The sequence below is a fragment of the Taeniopygia guttata genome, chromosome 8 (genome assembly GCF_048771995.1).
Source record: "Taeniopygia guttata chromosome 8, bTaeGut7.mat, whole genome shotgun sequence".
NCBI lineage: Eukaryota > Metazoa > Chordata > Aves > Passeriformes > Estrildidae > Taeniopygia > Taeniopygia guttata.
The window spans coordinates 10,039,869-10,059,124 of NC_133033.1; the positions used below are offsets into that span (position 1 = coordinate 10,039,869).

Consider the following 19,256-nt stretch of genomic DNA (forward strand, 5'->3'; position numbering starts at 1 on the left):
CCGCTTGGGGAGGGTATGGATCTACCTAAACGGCTTTGAATTCCTAGCTTGGCCCATCTCATGTCAGTGCAGGTTAAGTGCAGACAGGTGCCGCTTTGCCTGTTGCAGTGCCGTTTCTCTGCTAAATCAGTTCAGGTGCCTTAGCATAGGATGTTGTTCCCTTGCTAGCTTGTGCTACTGGGAGAGGACACCTAAGCTTTCCTCTTGGCTGGGCAGACATGCCACTCTGCAACAAAACAAAGGAGCACCTCTGAGCTGTGTGGTCCAGAGTGTTGACCAGCATGGCTTTGAACGAAGGGGCCCAGCTGAGGTGGTTTGACAGCTCCTCTCTTTCACCATGGCGCTGTTGTGCGCTTCAGCATCCAAGCAGCTTCTTTCATCAGTGAAGGATTTCCAGGGCAGGAGCCTGCCAGTGCTCTCCTTTGCAGCCCAATGCACAAGTGTTGGCCAGGACACAATTAAAATGTTCTGCATCTCTTACAATGCAAGGTCTCCAGGGAATGCATTTTTTTGGAAGGTTAAGATCAGGTCTATAAACCCCAAGATTTAATGTCCCTTTATCTTTCCATAGAGGAGCTTGTTCTTTTAACTGCCTTGATATCAATACCCTGTGTGTAGCAAGTGGCCCAATTTCTTTGTCTCCTGACATCCTGAACCCAGAAGCAGATGGACGTTAACCAGCTCTGATTAGTTGGGAGAATCAAGCATTAATTTTTTATACGCCAGAACCACCTGAGTGACGGAAATCAATTATGGCTGCCCCTCCCCCTTCCATATTAATGTGTTGGCTCTGAGCAGAGATGGAGGGACCTGTTGAAATGAGAAACCCCTATTTCTTCATTTGACCCTCTAGATAATTAGGGTTAAATTGATATGCTATCGCACTGGTGACACATTTTATCTGCCTCTGTTTGTACAAGAGGATACAATAGTGGAGGAAGGACCAATTTGTGCCCTGCTTTAGCTAACCAGACTGAGATAAAAGGTGTCACTAGTATGATAACGTTCTTGCCTCATGCTCCTTTATTGTTGCTCAATTTGCCTTTTTTTTTTTTTTTTAATCTTGTTCTTTTTCTTTCAGTACCCTTGGTCATATTTTAACTCCATGCCATCGCATAATGACGCCCTGCTAAATGTGTGTGGAGATAGGCAACTCTGGCTGACAGCCTTCCCTGATAACCGAATTCCAGCCCATCCATCACTAGGCTGCTCTCCTTAACTTAAGGAAAGTGATAACTAAAGCAAGGCCGTTTATCACCGCCGAGCTGTGTGCTTCTTGCTGCCATGGAGAGAGCTGGCTTCAACAGCAGAAATGCAGCCATGTCACCTCACCTCCTATTTGCATCCCGTTCATCTCCAGGCTCCATTTACCCTGCAGGATGGTGAAGCAGGGCTGCATGGAAGTCTGAGCCTGGGGTGGTGAAAGCTCTCTGAAAATGGTGCAGAGTTGCCACTGCTGACCATGGCCTAAGAAGGACTTGGACGTGCTTAGCTAGTGGAGGAGAGTGTGCTACCTGATGTCACTTGCTCTTCTGAGCAAAGGTGATCTGCATTTTGGGAGCAGGCAGAAGTTGTGCACTCCCATGTCTGCTTCTGAGAGGACAGAGCACCAGAGCTGCATAGGAGGCTGGAAAATCCCACAACCATTTTCAAGTTTCTCTATATTGAATGCAGTTTGGCTGATGGGGTGGTTTTTGAAAGCCAGCTTTCTTCCCAAGGAGTGAGAGCTTCGGTGTTTGGGAAGCCAGTTAGACCACATTCAAAAACTGGAAGGATCATGGGATGTTGAATGCAGCAAAATATGCCATCATTTCTCCCTTACCTGAGGGAGGGCCAAATCCTGAGCTCTCTGCTAAAGCAAAGCTGCCCTCAGTGAGCAAGTTTGGCTCTGGCAAGAGCAAGAAGCCTTACTGAGCATAAAAGCTTATTTTTCAAATAAGTGAGTGATCAAGTGAGTGGTGGCTCTGATAAATAGACATACTTCCTTACAGCCCATGGTACTTCTGATCCCCAGGACAGCCACAGCTGTGCCTTATTCAGTCCAGCCTGGAAAAGATGATGGAGAAACTCCTGCCTGGTCACTAGGCTTAAGAGTGGGGGGGACCACTGCAGGTGGCAGTCTTGGAGCTGGAGAAAAGATTTTGCAAGGGTATTTTCATTCCTGTAGCAATGGGGAAACCTTGTTCCTGTGCAGGGAAAGCCCTTGGTTCCCTGTGCCAGGAGTGCTGTATATTCAGACTAAACCAGACCCATATAGCAGTCTTTTGCTAATCCTTGCTCAGTGGCTGTGACCCCAGTGGCCTGGAGCCACCAGGACTGCATCTTTCAGCTTGGGGACAGACTTGTGTTTTGGTCTGTGCTGCTGACAGCTTGCCCAGGTTATAACGTGAGTGTTGGTCTCCTGGTGCTTGAAAAACTTGAAGCCCCTCTGCTGCTGACAAGAAATGAGGGGAGCACAAGCTTGGAGGGGGAGGGGGAATGTCCTGAGGTCACACAGCTTCGCAGGCAGTTTCTGGGGTTGTTACTTGTTTGCAAAAATGTGTCATTTATTTAGTTGACATATTTATTTGGAGCATTTATTTTCTCCAATTAAAGACCCACTGTCCAGTGCCCAGGGCACACTGCCATCAGTCTCAGGGTGAAAATAGAACCAGACTGTCCAGTTTGCTGGGCCTTTTGGTCCCACAGGGATGGCAGTGCTTTAGATGTAATTCGTTGCAGTGGGTGGTTTGCTGTCAATTCCTGTGGCTAACAAGAACAATGCTGCTCTCACTTCTTCTGGGCCCGATCCAGAAGTTAGGTAAATGGATATGTTTTCTTCTAACTGGAGCTAGGCTGAGACCTGTGTTAATGAAAGCCTCTTGGGTTCGGAGGAGAAACTAATTTTATGTAACATACCTTTTTCTAACTTCTGTTGGCATCTTCTCTAGCTAAATGTGAGCAGACTGAAAGAGGTTGATCTAATCAAGTGCCTATATGTGGACCAGTTGTTTGTTTTAGATAGTTCTCTTTTTTGTGATCTTTCTTGATTTGGGCACCAGCAAAAAGCAGCTTTCCTGGAGAAAGAGCTTTCTCAGCATGCTACTTGAGGCTGGTTGAGCCTGTTCGACTGAGGGACGTCATGGACATCTGTGTAATGGCTGTAAAGTGCATGGGCCAGGCTGCTGTTCGTGTGGCAGTGTGCAAGTGTGAAGAGTGACTCCAGATGCTTTATTTTAGTGCAGTGGCATCAGATGAGCTGTGCTGGGATGGGATGGGACTGTGCTGTCAACTTGCACTACTAGCCCTGAAAATCACCATGGCCCCTGCTCCTTGCTAGCTCCTTCTTTTGACAGCCTTCCTGCTTTCAAAGAGATTCCTCTGGACATTCTTATTCAAATGTGTTTGTATGACTTAAATAATTGGTCCTAAATCATCACATGTACATCTCAGGACCAGGCATTTGACTTTGGCATAAGAAATCTATTACTTTCTTAGCCTAAGCAGAGCAAAGATAGTACACAGGTGGGTGTGTGTGCTGGCTCTGTTGGCAACGTATTCCCAGGAGATTCTTCTGGATATATTTCCCAGCTTCCTTCCTTTTCTTTGTGTAGAAATCGAGGAATCACCAAGACCAGACTGCTCTGGTACTGCGCTACCCTGGTCCCCACATTATCTGCAAGTACATTATCTGTGTTGCTCCTTCATCTCCTTACTTGGGGAAATGTCTGGAGAGATGCTTCCCTGTTCACCAAAGGGTGTGGAGCTGGGCTGACTGTTCAGGTACTGCCCGGGATACTGATGGTGCACCTTGGGGTGTTTACCTTGTATCCACTTCTCACCAGAGCTTGTTACTCCTCTATTTAAGTCTTGAGGCTGAAGGCTAGTCTGGATTATTCACTCCTTCCTTCTTGGAGAGCAGGAGAAGACTTTGTCCTGGACATTACTATCTCTTGATATTAATGAGGTGGTTTGTTTTCGGATGTTTGAGCAGCTGATGCTGGCACTTCTGGCTCCTCCTCCTCCCCTACAATCTCCTCCTACAACCCCCATATGCCTGAGGAAGTTGGGAGATTCCCCACCCTCTCTGTTTGCAAAAGCTGATTCTGGGGTTGTGACTTTTAACATGCACAAACAGCACTAATTTAGTCATTTATTTAGTTGACATATTTATTTGGGATGTTCCTTTGCTTCACTTAAAGATCCTGTGACCAGTGCCCCAGGCATGCTCAGCAGTATGTGAATGAACAAGATCCATCAATTACTCTTGATCAGATCAAAGTGGCCAGGAAATACTCACATAACTCATGTCCCTGCACAGGCTTGGCTGGAGCCACACGGTTTGCGACTCAGCATTCCCTGGCTGAGGGGCACGTCCTCGCTCCCCTGCAAACACACTGGGATCGGCACAGTGTGGGAGAAGCAGCTTTCCTGAGGTGCTGCTGTCCCTTCGGGCAATCCACTTCCCTTACTGGTGCTGTTTTGTTTTGAGCCCTATTCCATCGGCTTGCTGTAGGAAGGGAGAGAATCAATACATGTGCTCACAGCTCTGGCTGCTGTACTCACATCCCTAGTGAGACAGTGTGCACCACCTTGTATCTTAAGAGTTGTGTCTGCTCTCTTCTTCCAAGCACCTGCTTGGAAAACAGCCTCTGCTTTCTTAGCCCTGCAGCATTGCTGTCCAAAAAATGAATGCTTTGGTACCTCCTTCCCTCCTTCATATCTCTTTTGATGTTTTAACCAAAAGGGTCAAATGGAGAAGCAGCAGGGCATGACAGGTGAATTGTCAGTCCTTCTGTCTGCCCTGTAAGCTGCTGGCAGAGCAGGATGGTTTTACAGGGATTTGTGATGGGTTTACTTAGCCAAGGAGAGCCTGGGTACTCCAGTCATGTTTGTGTGTTAGCCAGTGTGGAGAAGAGCTGAGTACTGCTCAGTACACAACTGTTCAAAATGTTTAGTCTAAAAGGTTTCAGCAGCCTGGATGTGCCTGGATGTATGTAAGTCTTAAGCCAAGCTGTACTCTCATGAGATTTTTTTGCCAAGAGCTATAGTGTTTCTGATGTGCAGTATGATGTTGTAGCAGACTTGAGAGTCTTTTCCATCTCTGAACAAAATGCACTTAAGAAAACAGAGTTTGTGTTGTCAAGGCACTGATTGAATCAAACTTGCTCTTTTCTGTCTTACAGGTTACCAGGACAATGCCAGTACTTAGGGCTGCCGGTTGCTGATTACTTCAAACAGTGGATTAATCTGAAAAAGGTACTTCTGTGCAAACTGCCATGGTCCCTATCTCCCTGTCTCCCTCCTCCCCTTGTCCTTCACTTTTCCTCTTTAAGGAGGTGTCAAATAACTACTGCTGTTTTGCATTGAAATGAGTTATTTTCTCAGAAGCTGGGCAGAGCGAGTCCTCCAGCTCCCTATTGTATCTCCTCTAATAGAGTCTTACTGTACTTGATGGGATGTGTTCTGCAGCTGGGGAGAATCCCATTGTGGCAGGCACAGTGCAATATCTGCATAATATTGGGACACTGTGAGACCCCTTTTCAGTGAAGGTTGTGTTGTTGCCAGTATTGCTGACTTTATTTTGTTTTGCAGCCATATAAGGCTCCTAGGAGCATGGTTCCCGTCACATGAGATTCCAGTTAATAAATGTGGAAATACTCCAATATAAAAATCAGCATTTCTCTTTGTAACATGGGGAAGGGGGAGCTATCTCAGCAGCACATCCACCTAAGAGATCAGTGATCACTTTGCTAAACAAAACGCCTTGGACTGAGTACTGTCTGGTGCCTTGTCTTTTGCTGCACACTTTCACTGGGTGGTTAAGGAGCAGCATGCTCTGCATCCACACGGACTCCTGGCGCAGCTGCTTCATCTGCACAGAAAAACATGGTGATGCCATAAGTCACAAACCAAAACGGGAAGAAAAGAACAAGTGTGATTACAAGCAGGAGCAGGGTGAGGGAGGAGGCTGCGGTCTGTGCACAAGAGAAATTGGGGTGGCCTCCTGGTTAAACCTTTAGATGCGTAAGATTCCCTTCCCCCACCCAATTTAGTGCTTTATTTGGGTTTCTATGCCTTTTCCTGGTAATTAAGGGTCTCAGCAAGCGGATTTTCTTATAAACAGCTCATTGTTTTTGCAGGCTTTTCTTTTGTTCTTTTATTTATTTATTGTTTTAAATGGAAGCGTGAGTGACAGGCTGAGCAGCCGCAGAAGGACAATTTGCATGATCTGTTCCATCAAATAGGGTAGAACATGAACTTAACAAGGGATGCTGGCAGCACATTCCTGGCTGAACTTGTCAAAGGGTCTTGTATTTCCCTGCTGTCAGAGCAAATCTTTTGGCTGATTGCTGGTCCTTGGTAAATGAAATCTGAAAGCACATGGGGGCATTCTGCAGTTCAGTGACCATTAATGATCGCCATTTGAAGTTCACTAAACTTCCGGTGAATGGATAGCAGCTATATAACCAGCAGGTTGATGGCTGCAGAATAATAATACTCAAAAAAAAAAAAAAATCCCTGTGTACTGTGATGTTTGCTAAGAAGTAGGTTGATCCAGCCATGCTCCTCCTCTGGGCCTCAGGATGAAAGACTTATGGCACTTTCCCATAGTTCAAGGCTTCTGGATTTAGTGTGTTAAGAGCTGGAATTCCTCATTATGTAGATGTCCAAGCAAATGTCTCTTCTTCAAGGTGAGCATTCATGTATTGCATGTCAGCAGATACTGTGATACTAAGCTGAGAGCTGCTAAGCATCCATGAAGCCCCAAGCACAGAGCTAAAGGCAGGGGCAGCAGGGAAGTTGTTACAGTGAAATGTTCCCCCATCCAGCTCCCTGAAAGGGTCACATGCTGAGCATGTAGGATGAGGGCATGTGGGTTGGGTTGTCCTCCTCTGCAGATGTGTTATTTGGAAAGTAAAGCTTCAACCTCCTTCAGATTGTGCAGGAAAGGGAATGTGAGAGAGAAATGTTTATCTTCTTCCAGCCCCTGTAGTCCTTTAAAAACAATGAAGTTTTTCTGACAGTGTAATACCTGACCCCCTCTGAACACAGAATGGTTCCAGGGACCCTGTGTCCCTCTGGGAGGTGACTCATGATGCAGAGAAGAGCAGGGGCCTCTCCTGTCTTGTGCTAAGAGCTGCTTCTCCTGAGACTTGCTCTTACCCTGGGGTGGTGATCTTTCTATGCCATGCACTGCTTTCAGGTGCTTGTGGGGTAACTGCCTGTGTGTTTTCACAAGAGAGAATTTCCTGCCTAGATAACTGATTCTGTCGAAGCAGATGGACCCAGTGGAGACTCAGTCTCTATTGAATGAGCTCCGAGTGGACAGGTAACTAGCCCCTCCACTGGTCCCTGCATAGGTCAGGTGGCCCTTTTTCCCCTCCCTCTGGCATATTCCTGACTTAGAAATACCTCCTAGGCTGAATCTGCCTCTGACCTGATCCATGAAGTAAGTGAAGGTGTTGGAGGATGTGAAACAAATGATTTCTAGGTCATGGATAATGCAGAGAATCGAATGTTTCATATCTCAAGAAAACAGGCACACATGACAGGGAGCAGTTTCCTGAAGGATGGCCCCACCTGCACCTGCTGTATCTTCTTTGAGTCTTTGCTTATGAGCAGTGATGACAAGGGAACCTGTTTGAACTAGGGAGTTCCTGTTGCAACTACCAGGCAATGCTGAAGTAGGATTACACACAGACAAGTTTGTGTAGCTATGTGTACTGCAGTAGCAACAAAATACGTTCCAGATTCCTCTGCCAAGGCACACAAAGCTTCAGGTCCTCTTTGTCTCTGTTTTGTATAATTTTAAAAAACAGTCCTTATCTAGACTCCCTCTGCCAGAGAGTGGGATGCTCCAGAGCTCAGCAGATCTTCCTGCAGTGGTGAGAGTCTTTCTCAGAGTTCATTTGCTAATAAACGCCCCTTTTCACTGCTGTGTTTCAGGAACAGTTGAAGTGAGAACTTTGTGCCTGCAGGCAGCTTTCACAATTTCCAAGACCTGCCTCTTGGGCAAGCTGGAGACCGGAATTGCCCCCAGTAATTGTCACTATTACTTTGCTTCAGGCAAGCCTTGTTGGATTGATCTGGTCATTCAGGTGGTAGTGAGCTCCACACCTGACTGCTGCAGTGATGGCCACAGTGTCTTGGGATCTGTTAAAAAACCTTCTGTGGAGGAGATGGGGGGGAAAAGCTGCTTGTGCACTTGACCATGTTTGCTGAAGTTTTACCTTGCCCTGTGCCCCCCCAGCCTGCTAATGCATCCCTTCTGTGAAGCCTGGTCGGTGTTTGCTGACATTTTTAATGTCACTGAGCGATCTTGTATCTCTAGTGAACTGTCAGTGTAGAGCTGACTTGGGGCAGAGAGTTTATCATGTTCTTCACTTTGATTAGTTCAGCCTTGTGGGAGGGGAGCAGAAAGGAGAGGAGGCTTTATTTGAATGCTGCAACATTTCAGATATCCCCCTAAACCATCTCAATAGAGAGCCACCATCTCATCTGCCAGTTCTCCTTAGGGACCTGTCATGCTGATCTGCAGAGGCCCCATGGGTTAGGGGAGGTGCAGAACCTGAGCTACATCACTGGAGCTGGATGCTCAGGGTGGAATTAACAGAGAGGGCTTCACGTCAGGAGAGAGGGGCACCAGTGGAGTAATGTGTGCAGAAAGCAGGAGGCTATGGGCCAAGATTTATGCAAAAAGGAAAGCTGCTGCAGCTAGCAAGCTACAACCAAGCTGCTGCCCCAAGAGTATCCTCAGGTAGCCTGGGTAAACCCATTACTGCTTATTCTAACACAAGGATCAGCTCTCACTTGTGCTCCCTCTGCTCTTTCAGGAACCTCTGTGGTTTGTTTTCCAGGTACCACTAGATTTAGCAGCATGGTTGATCCTGTGATGAATCCTCACCCCTGGGGCTGGAACCAGTGCTATGTCAGGCTGAGGACACAGTGCCCACAATCACAAGGTGTCCAAGAGCCTGGGAATGGGAAACCCAGCAGGCAGTAGGAGTTGTCAGCACCACTGGGCTGAGAGCATATCACTGAAGGGAGAGCAGCTTAAAGGAGGGAGGAGGTAGAAGAAGAGGGGTGAAGATAGATTTTCTTACAATGAGTTTGTGCAAGAATAATGTTAGAAAGATGATTAGGGTATCAAAATATGTAACCCAGACCAAATATGTAACCCAGATTATCTTTATGCCAGAGGCCAATAGCTGATGCTTGCAGGTGTAACAGGGAAAGAGCATGGCTTGAGTAAGCTTTCTCTGATTCCCAGCAATTGTCTCCTCAAGAACTGAGAGCTATCCCAGGACCACTGTGTCTAGCACCCACTGTTTTTATCATGTCTATCTACCAGAAACTTGTGCACCCATTTGTGAATCTGCTCATGCTTTCAGTTTCTGCAGCATCCTGTGGCAATGACTTTTGCTATTTAATTATGCATCAATTATACTCTGTTTATTCATACATTGTGTGAAGATGCAGGTCCCTTTGTTTCTTTTACACCTATTGTCAGATTATTTTCTTTGACCTAGGTCTTGCATTGTGTGAAAGAACACGTGTTTCTAGTTCTTCACGGTGTTACTCTTGATTTGAGACCTCAGTCATATTCTTGCTCAATTGTCTTTTCCAGCACAGCAAAATTTGTTGGAGGGCTTGCACAAAGACACTTGTGGGCTCTGTGACTCTAGAGATTGTGGCTTGTGAAATTCTTAACATGTGTGCACTATCCTTCCTGGTCTTCCATTTATTCTCTGTATGTTTTGCAGTTAAAAGATAAGAGGAGTGTTTTATGTATCCACTAAGGGTTTGTTTTATTCCTTGTTTCTCAAATTATATTTAATTTATTTTTTTTAAAGAAGACAATCTTCATACCCATCACAGAGCTGTCCCTTTCTCTATACAGCTATCCTGGCATCTTTGACCATCTTTGATTTCTGTTCAGAGGCTGCAGCATGTCTTTAGATACAGTAATAGTGGCTGCTTTAGGAGTGAGAGAAAACTGGTCTTAGTTTGACATCCTCCTGAAATTCAGGGGAGTTTTTATGAAAGGCAAGAGTTGAATGATAAGTGTGAAGGAATGCAGCTTTCCCTATCTGGACATGAAACAGGCTTGACAGAGTCTTGGGGAACATGATGTGACCATGCTGGGGTGCTGTGGCTGTGCACAGAGCTGGCCTTTTCCAGAGTCAGCCTTTACTGATCTGTAGATATTCCTGTTTGGAAGCGAACTGTTAATACACATCCACAAATGTTTTAAGGTCACCTACTTGAATTGTGAAATCTGTCAGAGGAAGCATGTAATAGGATGTTTTTGTTAATATTTGGCTACTAGAAATAAACACATCTTAAACAAACAAAGATTTGCTAACAGCTTTCTGTCTCTCCTCTGAATTAACAATTCTTTCTGCCTTTGGGGTGGGAAGCGGAGCTGTGAGTACTTCTCAGGCACTTAGTGCTGAAGTGTCTTGAGTGCTTTAGATGAAGATCGTTAAAATGGGTGAGAAATGGTTTATGTGTTAACCCATATATTTGGAAGTTGTTTTTGTGAAGTCTAACTTCTTGAGGACTTAGAGTGATTGTTATCAATTTCTTGTTTATTGAGTTACTGGCTGCAGGGAATATAAAATGCCTAGTAAGATTAGAAATGCCAGAGGAGGACTCCTCAGGCAAAGTGCTTCATGGCCAGAGCATCAAGCACATGAATAAATGTTGTCTTCTAACTGTGCCCAGGGCTTTGCTGGTTTGCAGCATGGGTGCCTGTTTTGAGATCCTGTCAAACCTTCCTTCAGTGGGACCTGAGCTTGCTTGGTTCCTCACTGCATGGGTGAAGCTCTTGGCTTTGGAAAGTCTCAGAGGGCAGAAATGTGAAAGGAAACACAAGGAGAAGTGTGACTCCAGGGCTAGGGAAATAAGGGTATCTCTTTCAAGGAGATGAGGAAAGGAAAGTGTCTGTGGAATAGCATTGGTTCATAGTTGAAAGGAGATGGAAGGAATTGCTTATAACAGCAAAATGACTGTGTTTAATAAATACTTTGCTCTGTATTTACAGAAAGGCAGAGGTTGCCATATTGCTGAGCAAGAGGTTTGCTGTTACAACACAATTTTCTGATAGAAGTCAAGTGGTGAATTGGTTGGCATTTTGCATAGCTGCTTTACAGGAGTTTTAAAGAGCTGGCTGAGATGCCCTGGACTATTAATAAGTCTTTGAACATGGGGGAAGTTCTAGAGGACTGGAAGAAAGCTAATGTACCAGTAATTTAGAAGGGCAAATGGGATGACCGATGAAGTAATTATAGCCCTATCATCTTGACATTAATTCTGGGCAAAGTAATGAAAAGCCAGATATCATCGTTGATTAATAAAGAATGAAAAGAGGGTAATATAATGCCAATCAATGTGGATTTATGGAAACTAGATCTTTTTCAAACTAACTTGATATTTTTTTTATGAGAATACATGTTTGGTTGATAAAGGTAACCATGTCAATGTAATATACTTCTGGAAGGCATTTGACTTGGTACCTTATGACATTTTGATTAAGAAACAAGAGTGATACAAAATCAACATGGCACACATTACATTGATTAAGAAAGAGCAAACTGACAGCTCCTAGCATTTAATTGTAAATGGATAATCATCATGGAGTGCATGTCTTCCTAGTAGGGTCCCACAGGGATCTATTTCTCAGGCCTCTTGTATTTAACACTTCTGTCAATGCCCTGAAAGAAAACATAAAAATCATTTTCAATAACATGTGCAGATACTGCATCTAGAAGGTGGCTGCTGTTGGATTTATGAACAGGCAATGGTGAGGAGGAGCAAAGGGGCTGGATCCTTTCTTTCTCTGGGTTTGGTTTGACCAGTATGGGATGTTGGATCCCATCTGCATAAGAAAGAATTCTAGAAACTTGAAGACTGGATGAGAACTGCAAGACCCGAGAAGCATTCACCATGCAGTAACAACCCTGGGAGCTGTTTAGGGTACTAGAGAAGGGTAAGGGCTGTAGTTGCCAAATATCTAAAGAGAGAGCCACGGAAGCAGACAAAAGCATAAACAGTTCCAGTTCCTGGAAGCCAAAGCAAGGTAATTCAGGTGCAGATCTTTACAGTGTGGGGTAATTAACCATTGGAACAACTTACCGAGGGCTATGATGGATAATCCAGCTCAGAAGGGAAAGCTTTTTTCCTAAAAATGTCAGCTGTGGTTCAGACTGGAATTTGGGGCAGTGCTGTGGCTTGTCCAGGTCAAGCCAGCTAGTCATGGCTGTTTCTTCTACCATGATAATCTTTGCCTGTCCGTCTTGCACAGCTCTGGCCACTCTTCCCTTGCAGTGAGAGCACTCTCGAGGCTCCTGACTTGAGGAGCACAGACAGCACAAACAACACAAGGCTGGGAATGGAGGGGGGAGCATCCTGGGTAGCACAGCACCTCTGGCACGGTCAGAGGAGCCCTCCTGCTCCAAGGCTGGAGCACAGCAGCCATCCACGACTTCTCCTTTAAATCTGTCATGCAGCTGTCTGAACTCTGAAATTTCTTTCACTCTCTCCCTTGCCTTGTTAACATGTGTTGCCTTTGGGGTAATCAGGGAAAAAATATTATGTCCTTTTACAATTACCGGGTTTTGGAATATTAAAATGTCTCTCTGCATCGGCAGTGTTATTTTGATTGGTATTCTAACCTTTGACTAGCCCATAAAGCGAGCCGCTCTTCAAGCCAATATTGCGGGACTGAAATTTAATTCCGAAATGATTCCAGATAATAGGGAGACAGATAATATATGCATGAAGGATATTATGTTTGGACTAAATGCAGCAGGGCCAGGGCTTGGGAGTTGAATAATAGCCCAGAGTGAGTTATAATCTGTGGGACAGAAATACCTTACTGTCAGGGCCAGGAGAGGAACTCTTAAATCAAAGGGAGGGAGATGAGGAGGGAGTTGAGGATAGTCATCTCAATGGGAAAGGGCATCCAGGAGAGGCTTTAAAGGAGCAGCCCTTTCTGTCCTTCTGCAGTGCAACGTGTCCTTCCTTTCTTACTTAATAAGGAGTACTGAGTAAAAATGTACTTCCAAGGCAAACCAACAGGCAGGGCATTCTGGAAGTTCTTGGCAGTCTTCTCCCTTTTGTCTTTCTGGATTCATTAGAAGAATGTACAGCATGGGTTGATGTCTCAGTTTCCCTACAAGCTGTAACCAAATTGACCAAGGAGCTATGCAATACATGCTAAGGTAGAGTGCTCACATAATACAGAGTAATCATCAGGATTGATTTTGACATCCTCTTTCACATAAAACAAAGTACAGGCACGGCATGTGGGCTACATGGACAGTAGTTGTTGCTCAGGGCTCTGCCCCTGATGTTTTCAGCCTGGGACTCACTGCCAGGCAAGGCTGTCTCCCTTCCTCAGAGTTGCTGCCTAAGCTGGTGATGGGAGACACAGAGTAGAAGTGTCACCTCTTCTGTGACAGCAGAGGTAAAAATTCAATTACTTTTAAACATTGGAGGCTTTAAGAAACAAGACCTCCCTCTGGGCTCTCTGTACCAGGGAAGGGAACTCAAGGTTTTTGCTATTTACTCCTCTACAAGTGGCACTTTGTGCTTTGCCAGCAGCTTCCAAATGTGATGGAGCAGTCAACAGGATACTCCTCACTCTGCAGTAGGTAGTCCTATAACTTAACCTGCTGGGCAAGGTGTTGGGAGCTTTCTGTAGCTAGACTCTGCAGAGCATTGCAGATGACTGTGCTGCCAGCTGTCCTGGGAGGAGGAGAACTGAGCAGGCAGAGATGGAGAATCATGTCTGCTGCTGGGTGACACAAACCCATGTCATTGTAACAGGCTTTGGCTCAGTGGCACAAGCTTATAGTTTCAAAGTAATGATCCCAGCCTCACATTTTATTTCCTTTCCTTGTAGTCTCAGGAGCTGGTCTTGCTACAGCTGAGAGGGGCTCTAGATGCAGCCTGGAGGCTTCACTAGTTTTGGATGATAACATACATGCCCATCTCAGGAGGGCAGAAATAGAGTGTGCATTATTGCCTCAATCGAATGTTTTTGTGTTTCCCTCTCCTTTGGTTTTTGATTTTGGGGTTTTTTTGGTAAATTATATCGTCAAAACACAGGAGCAATTTTCTGTGGAACTTGTGTCTGTACAAATTGTTCAGAGAGACAGGAAAGATGTGATCCCCTGAGGGTTCATGTAAGTTATATGGAAGCTACTTAGATCTACTCCAGGGTAAAGGGGACACCTTAGTATTTTGGTCCTTTTAACAACAAGCTCTTCCTGGAACATCCTTCCATCCTTCTTGTAGCTATGCTGCATGTTTTCTCATGGCATCTCACATGCACATTAACTTCTTTACCATCAGGGGTTCTCCTACATTGTCTTTTGATAATGCATACTAAAAATGTGCTAGGTGCATGTTAAAGTTCACCTCTTCCTAGGCAGGGTGTTCTGCAGCCTGGTCTTAGCCTTTGGAACAGAAGAGTTTCACATTCTGCATTTCCACAGGTGGAAAAGCCCAGAGAGGAACAGAAGGGTCAGGGAACTGGAAGACATGACCTCCAGAGAAAGAATGAGGGATGTAGAGGACAAAGCCTCCAGCTGCACATGGGGACATTTAGGAAGAATTTCTTCACAGAAAGGGTGATCACATATTGGAATTGCCTGCCCCAGGAGGTGGTGGGGTCACCATCCCTGAAGGTGTTTGAGAAAAGACTGGATGTGTCAGTCAGTGCCATTTTCTGGTTGACAAGGTGGTGTTAGGTCATAGGTTAGACTTCATGATCTCAGAGGTCTTTTCCAACTTAACTGCTTCTATGATCTGGAATATTCAGCCTAGAGAAGACTAAGCAGAAATAATTTTTGAGGAATGAAAGTGCTCGATTTCTGACTGGTTGTGGTGTATGGCTCTTGATCACATTCTTACCTGTTGCAGGAAGATCAATAAGCAGTCTCCATGGCTAAGAGGAGGAATATGGGACCTCTAGCTCTTGTGAGTTCAGAAGAAGGTGGTGGGGATGGTTTGGGTAGAGTTGGTCCTGCCTTGAAGCAGACAGTCAGTCATCACTTCTCCCCTCCTGTTTGCCCTGTGTGCTGTGATACTACTTCCTTTGCCCTTGCACTGGGATATGGCTGTCTGCATTCCTTGGGACACATCACTGGAACTCAAGAGTACGTGAGCAGGGAAAGAAGGGGTATTTCCCTTGGGTGCCATGTACAGTCTCCGCTCCCCTCCTGATTCTGTCTGCCCAAATCCCAGATGTTTGAACTGGGAAAATCCCAAGGCAGACTTTATTATTTGGCAGTGCCTTTGGGCTTCAAGTAAGAACCAAGGCCTCCTGTAGCCACATGTGATACAGAGAGCTCTCAGGTAAGGTCAGAAGGTATTGATTCAAGAGAAACTGAGGAGCACAATTATGTTTCTTGGCCCCATGTAGCCTGCAGCTACTGGACAAAGCAGAGAGGAAAATTTGTTGCCTTTGAGGTTTTTTTTAACCAGGGCAAAAGATTTGCCTTTTAAGTGAAATTCTGAGTAGTGGTTTGTTGAGCACACTGCCATGGTCACTTTACTGAAAGCATCCTTGTCTATGCAGGTGGTTGGAGGCAGGTTGGCATTTCTGATTCTTTCTGTGCACATTGGTTTAGCTGCAGGCAAAAGGCAGAAAGGCAGCTGCTCAGACCTTGTGTTCTGCTCTTCCTGCTGAGTGCCATATTGCTTGCCTGCACCTCACTGTGCCTGCATTCCCCATGCTGGGGGATTTGAACATCTGTCCCCTATACCAAGGAGCCTCCTGGTTTTCATCTGGCTGTGTTTGTCTGCTGCTGCTGAGGTTAAACATACTGCTCAGACATTTGTCCCATGGTTGCTGTTTGCAGGTTGAGGAAGGAGCTGGGAGCTGAAGGCACAAATGTGTGAAAAATGGCCTTTCCTAGAGTCCCATGGGAAAGGCAAGGGACAGAGCATTCCTGCATCCCAGCCACTCATATAGAGCTTTACTTGAGTACCAGCACAGCTGCCTAGTGCCTGGGAGAAGAGCTGGTTTTCTCAGCATTTATTTGAAAGACATTATTGAAAGCTCTATGTAGGAGCATGAAAATAGGCTTTTGCAGTTCTCCAGGAAGGCATGATGAGCTCTCAGATTTTCTACCCTTGGGGATTAAAACATTACCTGTTTTGGTCCTCATTTTCCCATTTTTCCTCCCAAGCCAACATAGCTACAAAAGGGAGAGTGACTGCTTGTCATTACCACCAGCAACAATAGGCTAGTTTATGGTAGCTGTTGGCTACCTGAAAGTGGGAAGAACAGAACCTTTTTTTTTTTTTTTTTTTTTATGAGATGTTCCTGGTGCCCTGTGTTGTGTGTGATGCACTGTCCTACTGAAAGGATTGGGACTTTGCTACTGGTGTCTTGGCTGGGAAAGTGTGGGTGTGCAGCCTCTGCCCCATTGCATAGAAGCATACCAGGGCTTAGCTTTGGCTTCTCGTGGGATCAGTATAAAGCAGCCAGAGATGGTGAGCAGTGAGATGGGAGATACAGTAGTGGAATTTGTATATTAATAACTTGCAGTACTTCACACTCATTAAATTAATTAATTAAATCCCTAAGAACCCCAAGGCTACTAAGGAAGTTGATTTCAGAGTTAGGATTAAAAGTCTCCTGTCACCCTCCCCCCATGCTGGCATAGCACTTCTGGCTTCATCCTGGCTTTTGCTCTTTCACTTGCAGGTTTCCGTGCTTGAACTCTGCCTGCAGCCCAAGGATTGAATCTATCAAAGTGGCTTTTCTAAGAACTGGCTGAAAAGTCTACAGATATGATCCACTTTTGTTTAGAAAACAACCCATCTTTTGCCCTTGTTTGGGCATAAATTTCTCTTATTTTGTGGCCTGCTGGGGAGGGCAGCTCTCATCAGTCTGAAGCATAAGCCCAACCAGGGTCTATCCCACAATGGCTGGTTTTCCCAATTTCCTAGGCACTGTCTCCTGCAGACCAGGATAATTTGCTCCTTGGGTGCTCTGACATGAGTGCTGCTGCCATCTTTTTATAGGGCACCAAAGCTCCTGAGCAAATGGGCATTCCCAAGCTTGCTCAGTACCCATCAAGCTCTCAGCAGTCCCTCCTGGGTGTCAGTAGGTGTGGTAGGGCAAGATGCATTTGTTTACTGACAAACACACACCTTTCCTTCCTTGTGTTCAATGTTGTGTTGCAAAAGCTCATAATCATGTTGATACTTTCCTGGACATCCTATCCACAGCTGAAATTGTAGGTCTCACTCGTAAGATCAGCTGATGGATCAGCTCCATCCACCTCACCTTTCTTTGAGCCAGGACACTGGCATTTCAACACTGCACTCAAAATACCTTAAAGCAAATGACTTCCATTAAGCCATGCAGGATGGAATGTAGTTGAGCTGTTGTCTCTCCTCCAAGCATTGGTTGACATCCCAAATGGTTTGAGTGGTGTGGAGATGAAATGTCTGTGTATTGTTCTGCCAGTGCTCCTCCTGCATGCATCTTGCAGATGTGTTTTTAAACAAATTGTAGATATGTATTGTATGGTTTTGTGCCAATTCCAGGAAAGCCTGTTTTCTGTGCTCTGCCAGTGTGGTAACCTCTGTCAGCCCAGCTCTGAGTGATGCTGTTAATATTTGAGAGATTATTTGGGATCGTTGCCTTGGCTGCGCTCACTCAGGGAAGAGCTGTCCTGTGTGGATGCTGCAGCTGCCAGAGGAGTGCACTTCTTGCCTGACAGTGTATTTTGGAGGAGGCAGGTCTACTGGGACTAAGGGTAGCACAAAACTTTCAAATAGCTAATTGCTAGCCTCCAGCAGGTCCAGAGTGGACCTTTATTTCTGTAGGTGAAGATCTTTCAGCCTCCCCGGGACATGTCATTCTGTTCTTGCCTTTTGGCACCAACTGTATTTGGCCACTGCAGTGGAGGGGTATCCCCACACCTCTGCTCAGCCCTTCCAGGTAGGAAGGAACTTGTCTTGGCAGAGCTGCCAAATCAGAAACAGCTCTGAGTCTCTCCTGTGTTTTGGGCCTCCCTTTGCCATTGTACAACATCTGTTTTGCCCATGGAGCTGGTTCTGCTGCACCATTCCTTCCCTGTGGGGACAGTCTGTGCTGATCAGGAGGTGACTGATCCTCTGCTGGTAACTGCCTCACACAGTTTCCAGCAACCTCCCAGGAGCTGCACACAGACTATCTGCTCTAAGCAGTGGAGCTGCAAGGTCATTCCTCTTGGTGCAGGTGACACACTCCTTGCTTGGCCTTACCTATGGGGCCCAGCTAAATCCAGTTGTAAGAATGTGGCTGATGTGCTGTGGGGATAGGGGCTCTGACAGATCCAGGAGACAGGAAAGCCATGTGACTGAATACCAGACTGTGTTTGCTCTGCCTAATTATCAAAAGTATGAGTTTGTTCTGCTAGGTGCACATTATGCCTTTATTGTGCTGTAATTATGCCAGCTGCCTATGTTTAGTGTCATAAAAAGGAATAAAATGCCCATTACCCGCCTAAAGAATTCTTCTTGTGGTTTTTTTTTTATTTTTATTGCTCTGGAGTACACAGTGGGGATATCTTTGGTCGGCAATTCTCCATGCAAAATAACTAGTGAAATACTGTGCCTTTCAGAGAGCTCCTCCAGCCAGCAGCCTGCAAAGGCAGCTGGCCCACGAGCCTCACCTGGCGCTACCTCTGTTGCTTTCTGCCAGCCTGATCTGGTAGTCAAAATGGTGAAGCCACCACAATGCCTTCCTATGCAGGAGCTCGACTGCTTTTCCAGCAGCATTTTCCTGCTGCCATCCAGGTCCCAAAGCTCCCTCCTGCTCACACAGCACATGAGAGGTGCAGGGTGCTTTCCAAGCCTGGGAAAAGATGCAGCCTCTGCCTGCTGACCTGCTCAGGAAGACACAATAGTGCCTAGGCCTGGCTGAGGTATTTTTTGGGCAGAATGCCCAAAGGAGTGTTAAGGAGTCCCATGCCATGGGGATGCACTTAAGGCTGTCGAGGGAGCAGCCCAGAGAGTGTCATGAACCTGCCAACAGCCTGGTGGTTCTCTTGCAAGAGAGGGGATACCAAGCATCATACCCCAGCCAGCCCACAGCCCCTGCAACTGGGTTTTGGCTGCTTTGAGGTTTCCTGTGGTGTCTAAATATCTGAGGCCATGTTTCTGTGGTGCTGAGAGATGCCTCAAAGGAGCCACATCCTCCAAGAGCTGAGGTTCTGTGCAAACATCAATTACTGAAACACATACCCTGCCAAGGAACAGCAGCA

The 19,256-nt window shown here is 45.8% G+C and overlaps 1 protein-coding gene across 4 annotated transcripts in view; it reads left to right on the top strand.

The window, feature by feature from the left end:
- The window catches only part of ERI3 (ERI1 exoribonuclease family member 3), a 129,459-nt gene that overhangs the window by 46,339 nt on the left and 63,864 nt on the right, over window positions 1-19,256 (top strand). For 3 of the 4 annotated variants that reach the window (XR_012057248.1, XM_030278897.4, XM_072933032.1), the window contains exon 6: window positions 5,166-5,238. Coding sequence is in view for 3 of the 4 variants with exons in the window: in XM_030278897.4 (XP_030134757.1) it covers window positions 5,166-5,238 (73 nt within the window). In the remaining variant the exon portion in view is untranslated. Of the gene's footprint in view, window positions 1-5,165; window positions 5,239-16,705; window positions 18,505-19,256 lie in introns of those variants that run through there. The other variant, XM_030278896.2, reaches the window with a different exon arrangement.